At 39.7% G+C, this 20,985-nt stretch overlaps 1 protein-coding gene across 1 annotated transcript; it reads left to right on the top strand.

The window, feature by feature from the left end:
* Positions 1 to 13,471: 13,471 nt before the first annotated feature.
* Positions 13,472 to 17,010, top strand: LOC147898198 (putative E3 ubiquitin-protein ligase XBOS31). The gene is made up of 9 exons (XM_087379077.1): positions 13,472 to 13,861; positions 14,080 to 14,426; positions 14,519 to 14,578; positions 14,653 to 14,724; positions 14,835 to 14,956; positions 15,050 to 15,202; positions 15,289 to 15,399; positions 15,506 to 15,752; positions 15,854 to 17,010. Exons 2-9 carry the CDS (start codon positions 14,217 to 14,219, stop codon positions 16,265 to 16,267), a joined length of 1,389 nt encoding a protein of 462 aa, XP_087235203.1. The 5' UTR covers positions 13,472 to 13,861; positions 14,080 to 14,216; the 3' UTR covers positions 16,268 to 17,010.
* Positions 17,011 to 20,985: the final 3,975 nt, after the last annotated feature.

The raw sequence follows: 20,985 nt of genomic DNA, 5'->3' as shown, positions 1-20,985 counted from the left end.
TCATGCATATTTAACCACCATTGAATTATAAATATTTTTAGATCACCAATTTGTTGAGAATGCCTATTACAAAATCATGTGAGTTTACCAATTTCACTATTAAATGCTTTAACTCCATGTACTATCTTAATAAAGCTCATGGACTTTAAGGCCATTAATATAGACACATATTGGATATAAATATTCTACTAATCTATTTGACATAAAATCCCAAGTGCTCACTTGTGTGACACCCTAGAGAGCACATGCATGTACCATCTTAACTTTGTGTGCCACCACTTAACTCAAGACCCTTTGCAAATTTTGGTGTGGTTTTGATGGTTGGACATACTTATGAAATGAGAAAATGTTGATTGGATGGTTGCTCTTTCTCAAGGTCTAGAACACTTACATAATGTTATCAGAATAATGCTGAGTGAAATTATTATTTTAATGCCAGACATATTGACAAATAAATTTGAACAAGACATGAAACTTATTGAGATAAAAATTTCAATGCAAGACTTATTGAGAAATAAATTTTAATGCAAGATAGGAAACTTATTGAGCAAAAAAATGAATACTAGACCTTTGCACATTATTGAACGGTTTATATGTGTATATAGCGAAGAACATGGCTCCATAGAAATGAGGGAAAAACCTTGCAAAAGTAAGTGATTATGTTACACTATAAGTGCCATCAAGTAGACATGTAATATCTTCCATGAAGAGTACACAAGTTCAGGTACTACAATACGTAAACACTCCCTAGGTGATCCTCAAAGATAGATAAGAAACTATAGAGGTCCAAGAGTGGAAAGAGTGGTAGCCATTTTGGGAGGTGAAACATCTACAAGTGAAGCAGAATTGTGGATGATATAGTCGCACACCACCAGTCCCAACTTGTAATTAAAGAAAGAAGAGTGGGTCTTAAATCCCCAAGTGAACAGCCAATGCTATGAAAAGTTGCTCACAAAGTGCAACGCTGCATTAGCATAGGGCCCCTAGTACAGTCAAGAAGTTTCTTGAATGTGCATATGGAAAAGAGGCAATGCAGTAATGTACCTCATTCAAATGCGCATGCACATTTATAGCAATAGTCCTTGGAAGTGAAACTGAAGAGGCAGGACTTGGTCTCCACAGCATGACTACCACTGTTCTACCACCATTTGTGAGTGAAGTAGTCGGGGTGCGCCAGTCGATTTGACAGTTCACTGCGTAGCACCAAGTCCTTCCCAATATAATCTGTTTATCAGTGCTTTTGTGGGGAGAACATAAAAGTATTTCTACTACCTAGCGAACAACCGTTAGACTTAAATTCACAAAACCCAAGGTGCATGTGAGTTGGCCGTTGATGGCCCTTGCTGAAGCGACGGTGAGGGTTAGGGGTAGCTGTAGCTTTTCTTATACCTCGTGGGAGATGAAATTGTGGCTCACTCCCAAATCCACAAGTGCTTTGATGCACATGCGCGGGACTTGTATTTGAACAAGCAACCTAGCTGGTTCTACTATTAGCTCATCCGTTAAGTCCACCTGTTTAGTCGTTGCCTTAAGTAGTGTCATTTGCTTACACTATCTGAGCTTAGCGTTATGGGCTTTGGCTTGTTCGATGGCCTGGCGTTTCATCCTAGCTACCTCAGCCTTGAGTTCTTTTTCTCTATGGATGGCTTGAAGGGTAGATAGTGTGAGGGGTCCGTAGTATCTTTTTAATTTGCTTCTGTTAAGGTAGCCAGCTATTCAACACACTAGCATATGCTCAACCAAAATATAGTTATTTAATTCCCTTTTTTAACATACTTGGTTAAAATTTTGGAAGGTTTCCAAACTTAAAAATTAACTTCCAATCTATGCACACATTGTGTTACATATCCCTTGCCTTGCTCTTGCCCTTGCCTGCCCACCTCCACCCCTCTTATAATCTAAAACAAAAAAGAGTGATGATACCAAGGGAAGAATGAATCTCAATATTTTCAACTCTTCAAAACGTTCCTTTACTACGGTCCATTTATGAATCACTTCTAACTAGAATACAAAAAAAAATTATGCCCCTCTTGATTTAACGTCTCTATTTTTTATAATTTCCATACAATTTAAAAAAATTTTAATGTAGAATCTTATTTTACTTAATGTTAACCATTAGAAAAAAACAATAATTTCAAGTCACTCTTCCATCCATTTTCTTGATTTTTCGGTTGCCTAGGCTAGCTTCACATGTGAAGTGAGCCCATGGAAGGGCCTATTTTGTGAAGGAACACCCATAGTATGCCTATATTAATGTGGCAACTCAAGGAGTTCCTATGGTATCACAAGGTACATTGTCTTGGAAAACAAGGGGAAGGCTCATATCCAATAGGGTAGATCCAACATAAACAAAGAAACTAGATTTATGGCAGGCACTCTTTCCATCATGAAACAAGTAACTGCTAACTAGAAATTGAAGCCAAATCCTACTATCTTATCAATTGTTTAAGGAAAAAAGAGAATGAGTAAAATAGTGGACATGAGAGGCGACACAAGGTCCATTAGGACCCCATCCTCCCTGCAAATGTCAAGGGTGGTGATTTATAATTGATTTTGTGATGTCCATATTTTGGAAGATGAAGTCCAACAAATACATGAATAAGGCGATACAATAATTGATCCTCATTGTAACTTTTACAATATTGTCACATGGACTACAACCATATGAATAAAGGTGTAGCCATCCTTCAATCTTGCATCCATTTTGGATTTCCTTGCTCCCTCGCATCAATAACATGCATTAAACGAGAGGAATGTTGTAAGAATTTAGATTGAAAATAAGAAATTTTGAATGGACCAGTAATTGAAAATATTTATATTATAATATATAATATATAATTATCATAACCACACAGTGGTTATGATAATTATATTATAATTTATAATTGTAAGAATTTAGATTGAAAATAAGAAATTTTGAATGGACCAGTAATTGAAAATATTTATATTATAATATATAATATATAATTATAATGAGAGGAATGTTGTAAGAATTTAGATTGAAAATAAGAAATTTTGAATGGACCAGTAATTGAAAATATTTATATTATAATATATAATATATAATTATCATAACCACACAGTGTGTGGGTGGGGAGGCAACGCGCTTCCTTCCCCAAAGAGTTATAATCCGAGGGAACGGGCCCTTCCTTGGGTATCGAGATAAACACCGAGAATATTAGCGCTGAGGAGAAGTCTCGCGAATGGATAAGAAACTGGCATATTACTTGAATGTCAATAGTCGTAATTGTAATCGAATGCCAAGAGATAATCTCCGAAAAACTTGCCAATGTGACCCTGAGAGGAAGTTGTGTGTGTTCTTGAGTAGGATAATTCCAACATTCTCAGATTATTTAGTAGACTCTCGACAGCACAAAAAGACAACTATCATTAGAGGAAGTCCGAAGTAGAGCAGGTAACGTTCTCACTCTCCACTTAGCTAGCGTTACGTGCCTCTTCAATGTCAAGAAAATGGGAGTTTGATCACTATAGTAAGTCAAGCTTTTAGGCTTGTGAGAGTAGAGCATGAGGTCATCGCGAGGCTCTCCAAAGCTTCACATGCCAATAAGCCAAAACTTGCAAATCAAGTAGACCATCTCTTGAAATCAAATAGGTTTGAAACGTTTATATAGTCTTTTTATTATGAAAAGCACCTATATGCTTTTATTGCTTTAGTCAAAAGCTTAGCTTTTACATCAAATGAAAACAAGTGCATAAGATGAAACCAAATCAAGGGCTTAGATTCATGACACCTGGCTCAAGGGGATGTGAGAAAATCCAAACATCTCCCTAGGCTGCTTGTCATAAATACATTAATCAAATCAGAGGGGGGAACAATGTACTATATAGCCAACCCTCTTTTGGAGCTCTTATTTGTCACATTTTTTCTCCTCCTTATAAGCAAATAATTTATAATTTCGAAGCATCTTTGGTACCATTTGGCTTGTAAACATGCTTATAAGGTACAATTTGTTAGCGTTCACATAAATGTATTAATGAATGACTCTTATCAATCCAACTCATCCAAACCATGGTTTGGATTTGATGCCAACATGGCTAAACAACATAAGGTAGACATCCCTTAGGCTAAACTCACCCTCATTCTTGTTCACTTATGGATGACACAATATATCCTTGTAAATTAGAGTCAGTAACAAGGGTAGGGTTGTACATCTCACACCATAGAGGGAAGTAAAGTAGTGACATTGTTGCTACTTACCTCATTGTGCACAAAAGCAAATAATGATTCACCAATGAATGCACTGCAAGTGTAAAAAACTTCACGTACTAACCTTATGAAGCTAGCCCATGTATCACCAAATCATTCAAGGATCTCTTGGCATATTGTTGTTGACATGATGTTGTTTCTTTATAAAACATAAAACATCCTTGGGTGTATATTGATTAAAAATACGCAAGCCATCATAATATCTTCTCGTATATTGAAAATTTGAGAAGCCTCATTTCCTCTAAATAGTGAACTTTTTGCCACATTTTGTCGCTATATTGTCATACTAAATTGTCATATGCCTTTTTTCCCACACAAGTTATTGTGAGGTACTAAAGAATACCTATTACTAAACATAGAGTCCTTAGCACCCTCTTTCACATAATCCTATCACTCCCCCCCCAGATCTCCCTTAAATGAACAAGGGAAGCAAGTGGGGAATCCATGTTCACATGGACTTGATTGCCGATCATTCTGAGATAATTTGTGGCCTCATCAAGAGTGCAACAGAACCTTCTCAATCCCACACATCCAAAGGCAAGTACTAGTCACGTAAACTCTCATGAGATCAAGGAATACTTTCTATGGTACATATAGTCCATTAGTAGAGCCATTTCAATCTCACATCTCTTCCACTATATGGAAGAGAAAACAAGTGGGAACTCTATATACCCATGGAATTGATCGCTAATCAATCCAATATGATTTATGGCCCCATTAGTAGTATAGAAAACATTTCATATGAAAGTTTTCCTAAGAGTTCATGCTATCTCAAACTAAGTGGACCACCTACATAAGATATTTATACTGAGGTCACTATGTATCATACATGTCAAAAAATTGTGTGTGTGTGTGTGTGTACTTATACGTATATATACATGTATGTATGTATGTATAGATAGATAGATAGATACACACACACACACACACACACACACACACAGGGAGGGAGGGATGCATCCACACATGTGTGCTCTCTCTTTAGACTTTTTCATTTAATTTATGATGTTTAATATATATTTCTCCTACATGTGAATGGCACTCGCATTATTATATAAAACAGATACAATGCAATGAAAAATATTTACCCTTCTCCCTTTTATTGGTTTTTCATCTTGCCAGAAAATGTGTACGTAGTATGTAGGGCTTCCTTCTAATGTATGCAATATGTAGGGCAAAAATAGTTGAAAGAGACCCACGTGAGTCACTTAGAAAGAGAATTTCTCCTTTGATATCCTTTAGACCTAGTTTATATATTAAAGGTGCTAGTATACTTCACTATATTGAGAGAAACCCATGTAACAAAAAGGAAGGATAAGAAATGTCACTAATGAATTTTAGACCCCTCCAGTGTTTAAGAAATTAAATGCAACACATTCTTCTTTTATGTAGGGTACTTTGAGAATGTTGCTTTGCAAGTATCATCATTGTTTTATAGTGTGAATCTCTAATATAAACTACATCCTAATCATAATCAATTGTGTGAAAACTAATCAATCAGCTAAAGATTTTTAAGAGTAGTGAACATATACAAACTCAAAAAATAGATGATAATTTTATTTTACATGACAATGGCCACTCATGAATGGCATTTAGATGGTAGAGTTGGAATTAGGGCCCGGTGTCTCAAGGAAGTGGAATATGAAGACTTATGATATAACATGGGAATTGGTGCATATAGATTCAAGTCATAAATTGTGGCATTGCCATGTTGTCAATTGGATGTTCAGACTTCGAAACTGATTAATTGTGGATTGATGTGGTGATGCTCCGAATCGTTGCATGTATAATTGAGGAACAATGATTTAATGAGATAGGGAAGGCGCTTGGGGACTTAGGTTACTCTCAAATGGTGATTTGTGATAGTAAAATCCATTTGAAGGTCGCTCATGGAGCAGCCACCACTTAGGGTTTGTGCACATGAGGCAAAAAATATGAGGCTGGGGAAGCACTAGCTTTGCACAGGACCCTTGGAATGGCTAAGTTTTATTCATGTGCATTTTAATGGGGATGAAAATATGGTCGGTAATGACTAGCTATTACTTCTCGTACACTATCCTGGACACTTATGGCTCTATCTATCCACTTTTGCACATGTGAATTGTGAAAGATTACAGGCATCAATTGGTTCAAATGAAATGCCGCACCAGTGCTCAAATCTGCACCTTGCAAATCGAAGGTGCAAGAAGAGCAAATTTTCATGTGAGCTATGCAATAATGACTGCGTGTGCATTGAGCCTTAAGCAAAACTCGAGGGTTGGAACCAATGTCAAGGGTTTTGGAATTTTGTATGTTGAGATGAATGCCTGAGATTGAGCACCTCTAATAAGTGGTGACGAGGTGACAAGTGTGACAAGGTGGTGTGGGGGTTTGTTAAGAGGGTGTTTACACATTATGGACAGTGCCCAAGCAATAAATGAATCTGCACCGTGGGTAGACAATCTTGCCCGTCCATCAGCCTTCGGCATGCGGGCTAGTGTGCACTCCAATAGAGAAACAACTCTTTTATGGGGGGACTTGCATGAGTTGAAACCTATTAGAGCATGTTTTTGGTATGTCAAAACTTAGTGCTAGAAAAAAAACCTCCCTTTAGTGTATTTTGCACTGGTTAAATTTGGAAAAAATCGGCATAAGTTGTGCCAAGGAGGCTATTTATAAAGGCCAACTTTTATGGCAAAATGTATTTTAAAGGTATTTGAAATATTCACCTTGAAAATCTAGGCTATAATTAGAGGTACCTTTAGAATACTAGTTAAGTTCAAGTAGGGACTTTAAAAATTAATCATTATATAATATAATATAATATAAAATAGATAATATTTAAAGTAATATAACACTAAATAGTAGATCGATTTATAGCCGTAGATCTAATTGAGCGATAGCCGTAGATCAAGCCACCTATGACCTTATCTTCTCTTAGGGCTACCAAAAACTTTCTTGAAGTTTTCATTGCTCAGCCGCACTCTACAAAATTGCAAATTCTAAGACTCAATATGACATTTCTTGAAGCTTTCATTGTTCAAACTTCAGCCACAAATTCCTAGACTCAAGTCTCAAGAGTCATAGTATCTCAATTCTCGAGACTTGTACTCCACAGTTGAGACTCCATACTACATTAGTACATAGTACAAGGTTCTACAAACTTGAACAAGCTCCTGAATTCGGATTTCCGACTCCCAACTTCCAAGTATTCAACAATCTTGAGTTTTCGCAGTCTAAACTCCAAGTATTTTGAAGTTTGTAGTTCAAAGAACTTTAAAGTTTGCGATTCAGTGTTTCATTTGCGATGTTGCTAGTTGCTTCAACAAATATGCATATACGTAATTGTCAATTCAACTAGCCATATTATAGAGTTCTCAAAAATTAAAATTTGACAGTCATCATTAAGTATAGGTAGAACTTGCTTGTCACTTGCTTAATGCTCATCCCCCCAAGTTCCAACCAACATGTTGCCTCCCTGCATAAAAGGCTCTAGACTCATCTACATTGTAGAGAGTTGAGATACTCGTCCAAACTTCAAAGAACGTGAATGATCCATGAGGGATGCTAGGTTGCCAAGTAGCTTGGTGCTATGAATGCAACACATGAAGTGGCATTCAAGGTGGGGAGACAATCAAAAATGGATGTGGATGAGCGAATTCAAGCTACAAGGATTGGAGGGGAGGTTGAGGACTCGAGGAGTGACACTGGATCGGGTACTGGATCGGGCAATCGATGGTACATTGGAGGCTCCATGCTGCTGTTTTGAGAGATGTCATGATGCCAAAGTCTCATCAGCAAAACAACCTGTGTGATGGAATTCTGAGTGGCCGCCATGGCGAAGCTCCTCACACTCAGATTTACGAGTGGTGAATCGATGATCCACATAGATGTGCAACGGGCTGCAACTTTTTCTGGGTTGCAAGTTAGAGAGTACCTTGCAAAATGCAAATTAGGCTAGGTTGCAACTTAGATTGGGAGTTTCTTGAGAGCACTCCTCTAGTGCAATCTCCTACGTTGTGAGATTTCTTCCTCACATCCAAGGCTCTTCAGTTGGAAGAGCTGATTATGAGGTGATCATGCTGGTTGAGACGCTCTTGAGTCCTGACAATGAAGAATTCCATATCTCCATTGCCTAAGAACTACGAGTGCAAGTAGAGTCTAGAATGTGTTTCAGGATTCTTAGAGCTCTCTCATCAAGCTGATGAGCATTTGCGACTAAATCATTGTCGATGAGGGAAAGAGCTAATGAAGTCCTATCATCTATGGTTATACCACCATACTTGTTGAGACATTAACAACCATGAGAAGATGGCAGCACATGAAATCTTGCTAGATTATAGAGCTAGATTGCTAGATTAGTCTTGTGAGAGCTTCCCAAAAATAAGGATCCCTGGAGTCTACATCCTAAAATAAAGATGTGTGTAAAGTAGTCGTCTTCTATAGCTAAATCTCGGCCACTGGATTCTAAAATTCAGTATGATGACACTTCGCGTTGGCCAAAATGCAAACTACGTCCCATGTTAAGACTGCTTGCCTTAGGGATCCAATGGAAATTTTGTAAGTGGTATGTTGTAGGTGCATGTTTTCTCTCATTTTATACATGCTCGTAAAGCTACTATAGTTGAAGAGTAGGTATATACTATACAAATCTCGTTCTTTCCCTTTCACTGAGTATTTCAATGGACATGAATTATTTTATATTGTATTCTATATCACTTGAGAGCAAAATGAAGACTAAATGCCACACTCAAGTGTAACCTTGTTTCTTGAACGGTGAACCTTATTTATTTATGATTTTCTCTTTAAAAGAAAAATACATGACTTGAAAAGTAATTTTATGAGCATACTCCATGAATCATCATGCAAAAGAAATATCATCATCAATTTTTATTTCTATCTTTAGATACTTGTTTTCATATTTCTTTATTTCTTTATTTACTAGTGATTGTTTTAGCTTTAAAAGAAAAATATCTTTAGTAATGAAGTCTTTTGAGTAAATGAATAATTCTTTTTTATGTTCTTTTTCATGTGAAGGGAGCATTATGTCTTTTGTTCAATCATATTTTCTTGGGAAGCAAGGGTTCACAAAGAAGGAGGCATCGGAGAAATCCAAGAAAAGAAAAACTTTGAAGCATACATCTTCAATTATTGAAGTAGAGAACGAACAAATGAAAGATCAAGATGATGATGTTAGAAATGAGGAAGCTAGTCATAGAAGAAGGGCACGTCGTGAGTGGAATGAGGGATGGACAAGAGTCTTTGATTGGGCAACCTTTGATAGGGAGGTGGGTAGGACTTTTTGCACCTTTTGTAAAGCAGATAAAGGGTGCAAGAGTGAGTTTGGAAAGTCTTGATCTATTAATATCCAACATAGTGCTCTTACTGAACATGCAAAGACACGAGCACATAGGATAGCATCATACCTAAATGGAAAAGAAAAGGTAGCTATAACTGAGGTTTTAAGCAAAAATAAAGATAAGGTTGATCTTGCAACTTTAAATCTTTTTGCTATTGCATATCATGTAGCAAAACAAGATCTTCCATTGAGCCAATATGCCCCAATCTTAGAGTTACTTTCATTTTGTACAACTGTCCAGCATTACCACCTGGCATGTATCATAATGACAAAGGTTGTGACATGTTTGTTCAGCACATTAGTCAATCAATGTTTAATACACATATCTCAAGACTATAGATGTCTTCTTTCTTTAGTCTAATGATGGATGAGTCTACTGGCATTGTAGTGACTCAGCATCTTATTGTCTGTGCATTCTTTTTGGAGGATTCTAGCCCAATAACATTTTTTAAGGCTTGTTAGAGATTGAGAGTGGAACATCAGACAGAGAGTCTTCATAATGCAACCATGCAATTTTTGTCTCATCTTGGTTTTGAAGAAAGATGATCTGCTTTGACTCTAATGGAGCTTCTGCTATGATTGGTCATCGTTGAGGATTATCCACTCTTTTGAGAAAGGATAATCCCTTTATGACAAATATTTATTGTGTTGCACATAGGGCATCTATGTGTATCAGATGTAGTTAAAGATTCTCCAACTGCACAATATATCGATGAATATATGAGCTCGATTGTTGGATTATTCTCAAAAATTGCTTTAAAAATAGCACTTTTAAAGGAATAAGAAATTGAATTTGGTTGCGCCATATTGCATATGAGTCACATTCATAAAGTCTGCTGTGGTTGAGTAGACACTAGGTTGTTCACAAAGTTTGTGAATCCCTGAGCCATTATTGGCACTAACCAAAACAAAGAATGTTTCTCTTTTTGAAAAAATATATAGCTTTAAATTTACATATAATCTTCACTTTATGGCAGATATTCTAGAGAGGCTTTCTATATTTAGCAAAGTGTTTCAAAGCACCTTTGTTGAATTTCATTTGTCGTAAGTCTCATTAATATTGTGATAGAAGCAATTATGATAGAATTTATTACTGAGAGATAGATAGATATAAATGCCTTTAGTTTTGATAATCCAGGATATTCCATCCTTCCTGACTTTGGCCCATTTAGGGACATATCTTTGGTAAAATTGCGAGGTAAAGTATTTTATTATTAATTTATGATAATTAATAATATATTTCTCCTACATGTGAATGGCACTCGCATTATTATATCGAAAAGATACAATGCAAACAAAAATATTTACCCTTCTCCCTTTTATTGATTTTTCATCTTGTCTAAAAATATGTGTACGTAGTAAGTAGGGCTTCCTTTCAATGTATGCGTATGTGGGCAAAAATAGTTGAAAGAGACCCACGTGAGTCACTTAGAAAGAGAATTCTTCCTTTGATATCCCTTGAGACCTAGTTTATATATTAAAGGCGCTAGTATACTTCACTATATTGAGAGAAACCCATGTAACAAAAAGGAAGGATAAGAAATGTCAATAATGAATTTTAGACCCCTCTACGTTTAAGAAATTAAATGCAACACATTCTTCTTTTATGTAGGGTACTTTCACAATGTTGCTTTGCAAGTTTCATCATTGTTTTATATTGTGTTTTCATCATGGTTTTATATTGTGAGTCTTTAATATAAACCACATCCTAATCATAATCAATTGTGTGAAAACAAATCAATCAGCTAAAGATTTTTAAGAGTAGTGAATATATACAAACTCAAAAAATAGATGATATCTTTATTTTACATGACAATGGCCACTCATGAATGGCATTAGATGGTAGAGCTAGAATTAGGGCCCGATGCCTCAAGGAAGTGGAATATGAAGACTTATGATATAACATGGGAATTAGTGCATATAGATTCAAGTCATAAATTATGGCATTGGCATGTTGTCAATTGGATGTTCAGACTTCGAAACTGATTAATTGTGGATTGATGTGGTGATGCTCCGATTCGCTGCATGCATAATTGAGGAACAATGATTTAATGAGATAGGGAAGAAACTTGGGGACCTAGGTTACTCTCAAATGGTGATTTGTGATAGCAAAATCCATTTGATGGTGACTTGAGGAGCCACATCCTTCCATCACGTGGAAGGCCCGTGGAGCAGCCACCACTTAGGGTTAGGGTTTGTGCACACGAGGTAGAAAATGTGAGGCTGGGGAAGCACCAGCTTTGCACAGGACCCCTGGAATGGCTAAGTTTTATTCATGTGCATTGTAACGGGGATGAAAATATGGTCGGCCTGATGACTAGTTGTTGGTTCTCGTACACTAGCCTGGATACTTATGGCTTCTTCTGTCCACCTTTGCACAGGTGAATTGTGAAAGATTACAGGCATCAACCGGTTCAAATGAAATACCACACCAGTGCCCGAATCAGCACCTTGCAAATCGAAGGTGCCAAAAGAGCGAATTTTTGTGTGAGCTGTGCAATAATGATTGCGTGTGCATTGACTGAGCCTTAAGCAAAACGCGAGGGTTGGAACCAATGTCAAGGGTTTTGGAATTTGGTATGTTGAGATGAATGCCGGAGCCTGAGCACCTCTGGTAAGTGGCAACGAGTGCGAGACGAGGCGACGGATGTGACAAGGTGGTGTTGGGGTTTGTTAAAAGGGCGTTTACACACACTGTGGAAGTTGTCCAAGCAATAACTGAATCCGCACCGGGGTGGGCAATCTTGTTCGTCCATCAACCTTTGGGCATGCAGAGTGTGTACAATGTAAACTCGAGTAGAGGAAGATGGGCTTGGTGAGGTTTTGAGTGCGTGAGTTGAAAAATATTAGAGCATGTTTTTAGTATGTCAAAAGTAGCAGTAATTGTAGACCATGGCCCAGATATATGGTTTTAAATAATGCCGCCGGGAAATTTATGTGGCTGGTTTGAATTTCTGACGGTTCAACTGACTTGTCAAATTTAAGATTTTTCGATCCAAAGATTTCCGGTATTGAGAAATTTAATTCTCGGCCGGTAATTCATGTGGTTTGTCAGTTGAACGAACTTCCGTCGGTTTTTTTTCGTGAAAATATTTGCGGTTACGGAGCCGGTCGTAAGTAGAAATTTTCACCGGCAAGCATCTTCCTGATGATTTTCAGTTGGCAACGCGCGCGCGCGGGGTCCGACAAGATTTTTGTTCCGCCACCATTTTCGATGAAAATATTGGGCATTTGGACGGATCTTTGACCAAGGATCGGCCATGGCGTCTACAACACGTCTTTGTTTTCGGCGGGTCCTGCTGGCGACGAGAGATCCGGACGCCTCGCCTTCTCCGATGGCGAAATGCCACTCCCGCACTATCACGACGGAGTTTTTCGTTCCGTCGTCCTGAGACAGATAATTTCCATCCGCAGGTTGCATCTGTTTCGAGCGAGAAAATTAGAAAATCGGGTGCATGAAATAATAAACATGTTTTCCGTCGTCGTGAGACGGGTTCGGCATTAAATTTACGTTCTCAGGATGCGAGGGAGTACAGAATCGGGTGTAGTCTGTCTGTCTGTCTGTGAAACAGTGAAATTATTGGTGTTAGTACTCCCGACAATAAAGTTTCTGCTACGGAACTTTGCAAGCGGGGTAGGAAGAAGGATTTCGTGACGATGTTTTGCTGTACATTTCTGGGGATCAAGTAGAATCCTCAGAAGAAGTCGTCAACTGAACGACGTTGGAGATATTTTCCACGACATTCCTTCGAGACGGAGACCAGACGGGAAACAAATTGGCGTCTGTAGCCGCAGGATGTAGCCCCGGCCGCAAACGGTAGGAATGCCGCCGGTTTGTGAATCGCTAAAGATTATGTGCTATGTTCGACGATGCTCGAGCATGAAGAACGGTGGTTTTTCTTCCGACACGGGAAAAATGAGAGCTATTTTCGCGACGGATAAATTTGCCGTCGATCGGAGAGCATGCCGTAAGCTGATGGGATTCGTAGCGTGTGATTCAGCATCTTCGTGCTGAAGTGACGCAGTTCCGGCGATTGGTGGACAGATATTTCTGATTGTGGCCACCCGACAACGACAGAACCCTGTTCCCGGCGGCTCTGTGGACGTGAAAGATCCCATTTCAAAGCCTTACGCCTTACGGGTCAGAAATTCGCGCGCACTCCGTCGCTTTGAACCGACGGAAGTCGCCGGAAGTCGTTCCGGAATGTTACTTAAATGTCTTGTCTACATCGGCACTACCGTCCATCCCTCTGCTTTGCAAGATGCCAATCTGATTTCGTAGACCTACTATGAACGTAGGTCGCCATTAGTTTCTGTCACTACTAACCCTAACTTCACCTCCCATTTCCGTTGCTCAATTCCCTTTCCGGCAACGTTTTCGTCAGCTCGAAATCCTCGTTTCTCTTGCCGTTTTCCGTTCTCATCAGAAATCGTCTATTACAGAAGAACTGAAAGTTGTTCCTGGCCGGATCTACTCGAAATTGAAATTTCGATTCGATTGTTGCACCACCAGTACACATTTCTGTCGACGGTATGGAGTGATCAATCGTCTCTTTCGATCGAGGTTGTCCGGCAACGCATCGATCGTCGATGCGGGACCAATCCGTCGATCGATAAGTGCGAGCAAACGGTCGGAATCCGGAAGAATCCATGGGGTCTTATCTGAGCTGCGCCCGGATACCTTTGTCCTTGAGGATGCTCCGCCATAGCCTGCCTCTGGAGCTCTCGTATGCCATACGCGAAGGCGACCTTCAATCCGTCAACTCCATCCTCGCCCTCAATCCTTCCGTCCTCCTCTCCACCCTGCTTCCTCGCGGCCAATCCCCTCTCCATTTCGCAGCCTCGCTCGGCCAGCCTGAGGTTCGATTTCATCTCCCACCATTTTCATCGTGTTTGCCGTCTCTTGATCTCTGCCTTCTCCTCCGTTCTTACCCTTGCTCATCATCCTGCAGGTCCTCTCCGGCCTCCTTGACCGAGATGCTCCAGTCAATATCCTCAATTCCCACAAACAGGTGCGCATTTCTGCCCCCTTGCAGTACTCTCAATCGTTTCTTCCCGCTCTCAAACCGATCTTGCCTCTGAGCAGACGCCTCTCATGCTGGCTTGCAAAAACGGGAGAGTGCAGTGCGTGGAGCGGCTGCTTGACAAGGGCGCCAACGTAAATCCTCCTTCTTTCAATTCTTTCCAGCACTGTATCATATCAGCTGATCCGAGGCGCAGGAAAGCACAGCTCTTGATGCAGATTACTGTTCCCTCATTTGTGTCCAGGTACTCATGTTCGACTCACTTCATGGTAGGACTTGCCTGCACTATGCTGCCAAGAGCGGACACCTCGCCTGTATGCAGCTCGTCCTCAATGTCGGCCAGCAACCGCCTGTGGCTGATTCATGGTGAACTTCCCATCACGTCTAAATTCCGCCGTGCTTTGCCTTTAGATTGACGCCCAGAAAAAAGTAATTCATCAAACTTGAGTTCGTTTGCAGGGGCTTTGCTCGATTCATCAACTTGAGAGATGGGGTAGGAGCAACGCCTCTCCACCTCGCAGCGCGCTGGAGCCATGCTGCAGTAGTTCGCCTTCTCTTGAGTAGCGGTGCCCTTGTCTGTGCGACCACTACCCGCCCTTCTGCTACTAGCGGGTAAGAGAGTGCTCCATGAAGACGTTAGATGTCTCAGGCTCTGGGCGAATCGTCTGCGTTTGACCTTCGATCGTTTTTCCTTGCAGATCCGGATACGAAAGCACTCCTCTGCATTTCGCAGCTCGTGGAGGTTCAGCTGAATGCGTCAAGGAGCTTCTTGCGTGGGGCGCGGACCGAAACCACAGGGACTCGAAAGGGTAAGCGCAGCTATTCTAACTTCCATTCCCTGTGATCTGCACGGAAAAAGAAGTCTGCTTTAGCTCTCCAAGGAAGGATTGGTTCTCAGCACATCTCATTCTGCAGGCGCACTCCCTACTCCATAGCCATCAAGTACAAGAATGGGGCATGCGCGGCTTTGCTCAATCCAGACACAGCGGAACCTCTGGTGTGGCCGTCGTCATGGCGATTCATACGCAATCTTGACCCAGAGGCAAAGATCTTACTCGAAGCAGCCTTGATAGAGGCTACAGAAGCGAGAGAGACGACCGCTGGTAATGAGAAAGCCAATCTGAAGGATGATGAGACGAACGGGGCAACAGAAGCGAAAGAGGTGAGCGATGTTCTGTGGTTTATGATAGAAAAGGATTCAAAGCTCGGCTCTCCACGCCTGAATGCTCTCTTTTTTTTCTTTGAACGTTGTGCACGAAGCAGGAGAAAGAAGGTTTCGAGCTATGTTCCATCTGCTACGAAGAGATCTGCACGATCGAGGTCGACAACTGCGGCCATCAAATGTGCGCTGGATGCACGTTGGCCCTCTGCTGTCACAGCAAACCCAAACCCGGCATGCCCAATTCTCCTCCTCCTTCTTGCCCGTTCTGCCGTTGCAACATCCTTCAGCTCAGACCCTGTCGCCCTAAAGAGCCCCTAGCAGCAGCACTCCTCTTGGTCACAGATGCAGAGAAAGACGGTGCTGCAGGTAAATTACCAAGGAAATCAGGTGAAGGAAGCAGCAGCTTCATGGGTCTGGTTGTGGGGAGAGCCTCCTTGATGCTTCTCCCAGGAAGAGGGTCATGCAAGGTTGCAGATGTAGAAGTGCAGAAGGAAAGCACCTCCCAGGACGTGTGACAATCAACTCTGGCTAGAGCTTTTCATGAAGCATTTCAGAGCAAACAACGTCCATGACTCCCCCAGTAGGAAATTGAAATTCTGTCAAAGAAACGTAAAGATTAGATCCTGAAGACAGTGAGTTGCTTGAACCGTTGGACAACTTTGGAATAGGTTACTGCTCTGCTTGTTCTTGTTGGACAGGGGAGCTCTTAGCATTTCTCAGCAGATTTGGCTTGAGTATGCATAGTTTCGTTCTTGCAGGGTTTCCTAGAATACTCCAATTGGAGATCCATCACCACGATGGTGCTGAGCAGGAAATTCCATTGATCATCTTTGGCCTTTTTTCAAGCTTTCCTCAGATTGATTCGACCTCTATTCTGACATACCAGCAACTTCTTGATACAGGAGCTTTGAAGCCTGGGCTGTCTTCAAGCTCTCCTCAGAGTTGATTCCACTTCAAATTCTTACTGGCAAGAATCCACTGTTATGGTAGTAACTCAATCCTAGCTTTCTTCTAGCTTTCTCCAGATTTGATTCGACCTCACGTTTGACTACCAGGAACTTTGTTACAACACCTTCAATTCTTCAGTCCACCATACAGGGGCTTCAATTTAATCCAACCGTGGGCTTTCTTCGAGCTTTCCTCTTATTTGAGTCGAACCTCTTCAAGCTTTCCACAGATTTGAAGGAGCTTGATTTGGTTTAATTCCAATTCAATTTATTTCAGTTTAGCTAAGCATTGAGATGTTTTTCTTAGCATGGATGGGAACCTATTTATGAAAAACTTTCCAGTTTCAAATCTTGGTTTATTATTTAGTTCTAATATTTGTATACATTGCTGATGTATCTTTTCTGGAATAAAAGCAGCTCACATAGGATAACAAAGAGGTTAGCAAATTTGCAAGCGCGTTCTTAGCTCCGCTTCACTACAGGAGCGCTGCAGCATCGAGGTCCCTTTTTTCCAATATTATGTTGTGTCTACACACCGTTGGAAGTCCTAACCAAATCCTTATGTAAATCCCCCGTTCATGCCGTCATTTCATTCTGTCATACCCTTTATGAATCAACTTTCACAACATAGATGTCTTGTCCCTCCTCATTTGCCAACTCCATGACTTCCCAGAGGTTGAGATTGCTTCTAGGATGTGTCTACCCTTTATAAAACCTGTTTGCTCCTGCCTTATCGACACTTTCATCTTGTCCCGCAAACTTGAGGGAGAGTACCTTTGCAATTATCTTGTAGCAAGTGTTGAGGATAGTCAAAGGCCTATAGTTGCTCCTACATTAACTCTAGGGTCCATATGCCCCTTCCACCATTGGTAAGCCATCCTCGATATGAGTTTTATCATTTTCTCTCTCCTGGGCTCCTCTTGGGCTGCCATTTTCAATTGTTTTCTTATCCAAACAAGGATGTTAGTTTTGGCCAAGCTTTATTGCATAGCTCCTTGGCTGGCTTGTCGCCAGAACTTCGTATTCTCCAAATATCTTTTGGAATTTACCCTTTGTATCTACCCCATCCTTGACTACCACCAATGATGGATAATGATCTATCATGTTGAGTGAAAAAGTTATTTGTATTAGCTTGTAAAGAAAAGAACGTTTAGCTCGAACATTTAATGTAGAGAGAGCTTATCGTAAGATAGAAAATAGCTTTCAAAATACCTAAAGTGACTTCCCTTGTAAATGCAAATGAGAGCACACAAAATCTAGCTTTTGGAACACTTGTAAAATGAAAACATGAAAGACCTTGGCAAGGTACTGTTATTGTTGTCCTTCAATTTTGCATTCACCATGGTCATTTTTTAAATTCCCTACGTCTCGTTCATCAACAAGAACATGCATTAAAAAAAAAGAGGACTGGTTAGGTAAAATAAGGTTATAGGATTAATTAAGTCTAAATGTGTTGTAAAAATGGAACTCCACATATCCAATTCATGAATAGGCAGCTCCTACCTTTTCAAAAAAACCCAAATTAATAAAATTTAGAAAGTGAGAATAGTATGAAATTTGTAAAACAAAGAAAGAAAATCCATACGTGATGTATGGGGAGAGGTGGCACACTTCCTCTCCAATTATTTATAAAATGAGAGAGCGTGCCCCTCTCTCATTAGCTTTAGTTTTTAGCTCTGCTTTCAACTCTTCTTTCAACTTTGTTTTCTTATTTGCTTTATGCAATTTAAAAGTAGAAAGATAACCTTTGAGTGATTAATCATATGCTCCTTATACAAACGCTACTCATACTTGAGCAGATGCTTGCATGGCAATGAGAACACATAAGTAAATTTTTTTAAAAGTCATTTTATAAAAGTTTGCATTGATGGTTAAAGCCAATGCATCCCCAATCTATCTCTTATCACAAGTTTTCTATTCATAATATTCTCAATTCAAGTAATGCTAGAGCATGAGAAACGTGTAGCAGAAACTAACAGATAGTCAAAAGTCCAAATTGCCTAGACTCTAGTAGCAAATAAGTAAATTCACAATGTGCCATGTCCAAACTCCCTACCTCTCATTTTAATAGCCCCTCACATGGAGACCTGATTCCGTTTATCCTAAAGCAAGGTATCAAGATGACTTTCAATGAAGAGAGTGAAAACTATTTTAGCACGAGTGAAGTGATGATCTAGGGTCCTAGAGAGAGGTCTTATGCCGAGTAGTTCTGAAACCTTTGAAGGAGCTACTTTATGAACTTCAGCCTTACCTCTGGCTCATGCTTCGAGATAAGGAAGTCTCGTTTATTAGGCAAAAGGAGTACTTCAAGAGTCTGAGAATTGCGCTTGGCCTCTTCCTCTTGCTTTAATATTGCTACAGTATGCGCAATAAATGGATATGCTTCAAATCCATATATGAATAAATTTCCATTTCCTCTGTTTGAAATGTCTTTCCTTGTTTGTCCAAAATAAAAATCTTGGTAACACATTTCAAAACCCCATTGGCTTTGTCTGGCTCACCTCATCATCGGTGATGGTAGTATGATAGTGCCTACACTCCAAACATCTCCACTCTTTTCACCTGCTAGCTAGATTTAAAACGCTTATTGACCAGTCGCCTTGTGGAGATTAAAGGTATATCTATCTAGGTTGCCGACACAAAATTCTTGTAGCAATCCAGGCATATTGTTCTTGCAATAGTATCGATGGGAAGCTTTTCAATGATAGCATGCACGATATAAGAACATCCTAGCAATGTTAAGATATTGGCAAGTCTTCCTTTGTTTTATCTTTTAAAATAGTGGTCAACATCTTAATAATTTGGATAGTCTCATGCTCATAACTTGAGAGTAGGTCTTTCCATCACTCCTTTGCTAGAATGTTCCCTATGAATCCATTGTCGCTAAGGTCTAGAATTGCTAAATAATTTAGATAGTTTCACACTCACGCCACCCACAAATGGAGAGTAGATCTTTCCATAGCTCCTATGCTGGAATATTCCTTATGAATCCATTGCCGCTAAGGTCTAGAATTCCTAAATAATTCGAGAACAATCTCATAGAGTTTGTTTGAGGATAGACTAATCGTGCTCAAATTTCCTTGATAAGTCAAGCATCCGCGCTTTGCATGTCTTCAAATCTAATCTTCATAGCCTTGAGAAACACGAACAACCTTTTGAAAGAGTGCAAATATGTATCTATGGGTCGATGTTTTCCTTGATAAGTCAATCATCCTCACTAGTTGAATACCATCAGAGGCCGATCTCTGAGAAGTGCCGGAATACTTCAAGAATTATACAAGTAGCAGTGCACCAATAGCAATGCCAAGACCACTAAGAGAATCTAAAGTTCAAGAAACCGATAGCAGTAGAGAAACTCCAATCTATGAGAAACCGGCAAAAACACACACAATAAACCTTGCCCTTGAAGGGGAGGAAGAAAAACTGGTTTTCATTAGGAAACAGCTTCGACAAGAAGATGAAACCAAACTCAAAGCACTCCTAATGGAATATCGTGATTGCCTAGCATGGTCATATAAAGAGATGAAAGGAATTTCACCAGAAGTGGCAGTACACATGATACCTATAAGGGAAGGTGCTCACCCTAAGGTATGTGGACCTTATCGCACAAATCCTAAATATGGCACCATGGTTTATGACGAGCTGGAAAGACTCCTAGATGCCGGTTTCATCTACGAGATAGAGCACACTGATTGGGTTTCACCCATTTTCATTGTTCCTAAACGCAACAAGAAGCTTAGAATATGTGTAAACTTAAAACATGTAAATGCCACTAAGGCATGTTTGCGGTTTCATGCCAACAATTCGGTAGAACGACAGAATTATCTTTGCCAATTCTCAATGCACAAGAGCATCAAATGCTAGAGCATATTGCTTCGCATTACAATGTAGAGCTCTAATGTGCAGGAGAACTTGAGGTTAGGGAATTCAAACTTTGGTGTTGCCTCAAGTTTTGGATAAAAACTTAAACAATCATCATGTCAAAATTATTGTTCGATACCAATGCTTGTAAATTCCCAAAAATGCTCAAAAGTGTCTATATTAATGTCAAAACTTGTTTTCAATAGTTGTTTCAATGATATCATCAATGGTTTTATTGACTCTAGTAAGAATATATATTGATAATTGTTTTGACAAATGAAGTCCACGGTTAAGGTATTTTTAAAATTTCATTTAAAAATGTGCATATTGGTAAGAGTGAAAATTCACGCAAAGGGTTTCAATGCATCAAAGGTCCATTAAATCTCCTCCATACAAAGTTTTATCTTAACTAAACATCATTAATC

Source organism: Dipteris shenzhenensis, chromosome 9 (assembly GCF_047967505.1).
Source record: "Dipteris shenzhenensis isolate YYH24624 ecotype China chromosome 9, Dip_SZ_1.0, whole genome shotgun sequence".
Taxonomy (NCBI): Eukaryota; Viridiplantae; Streptophyta; class Polypodiopsida; order Gleicheniales; family Dipteridaceae; genus Dipteris; species Dipteris shenzhenensis.
The sequence above is the reverse complement of the archived record's forward strand: the minus strand, read 5'-3'. Positions and strand labels throughout refer to the sequence as shown.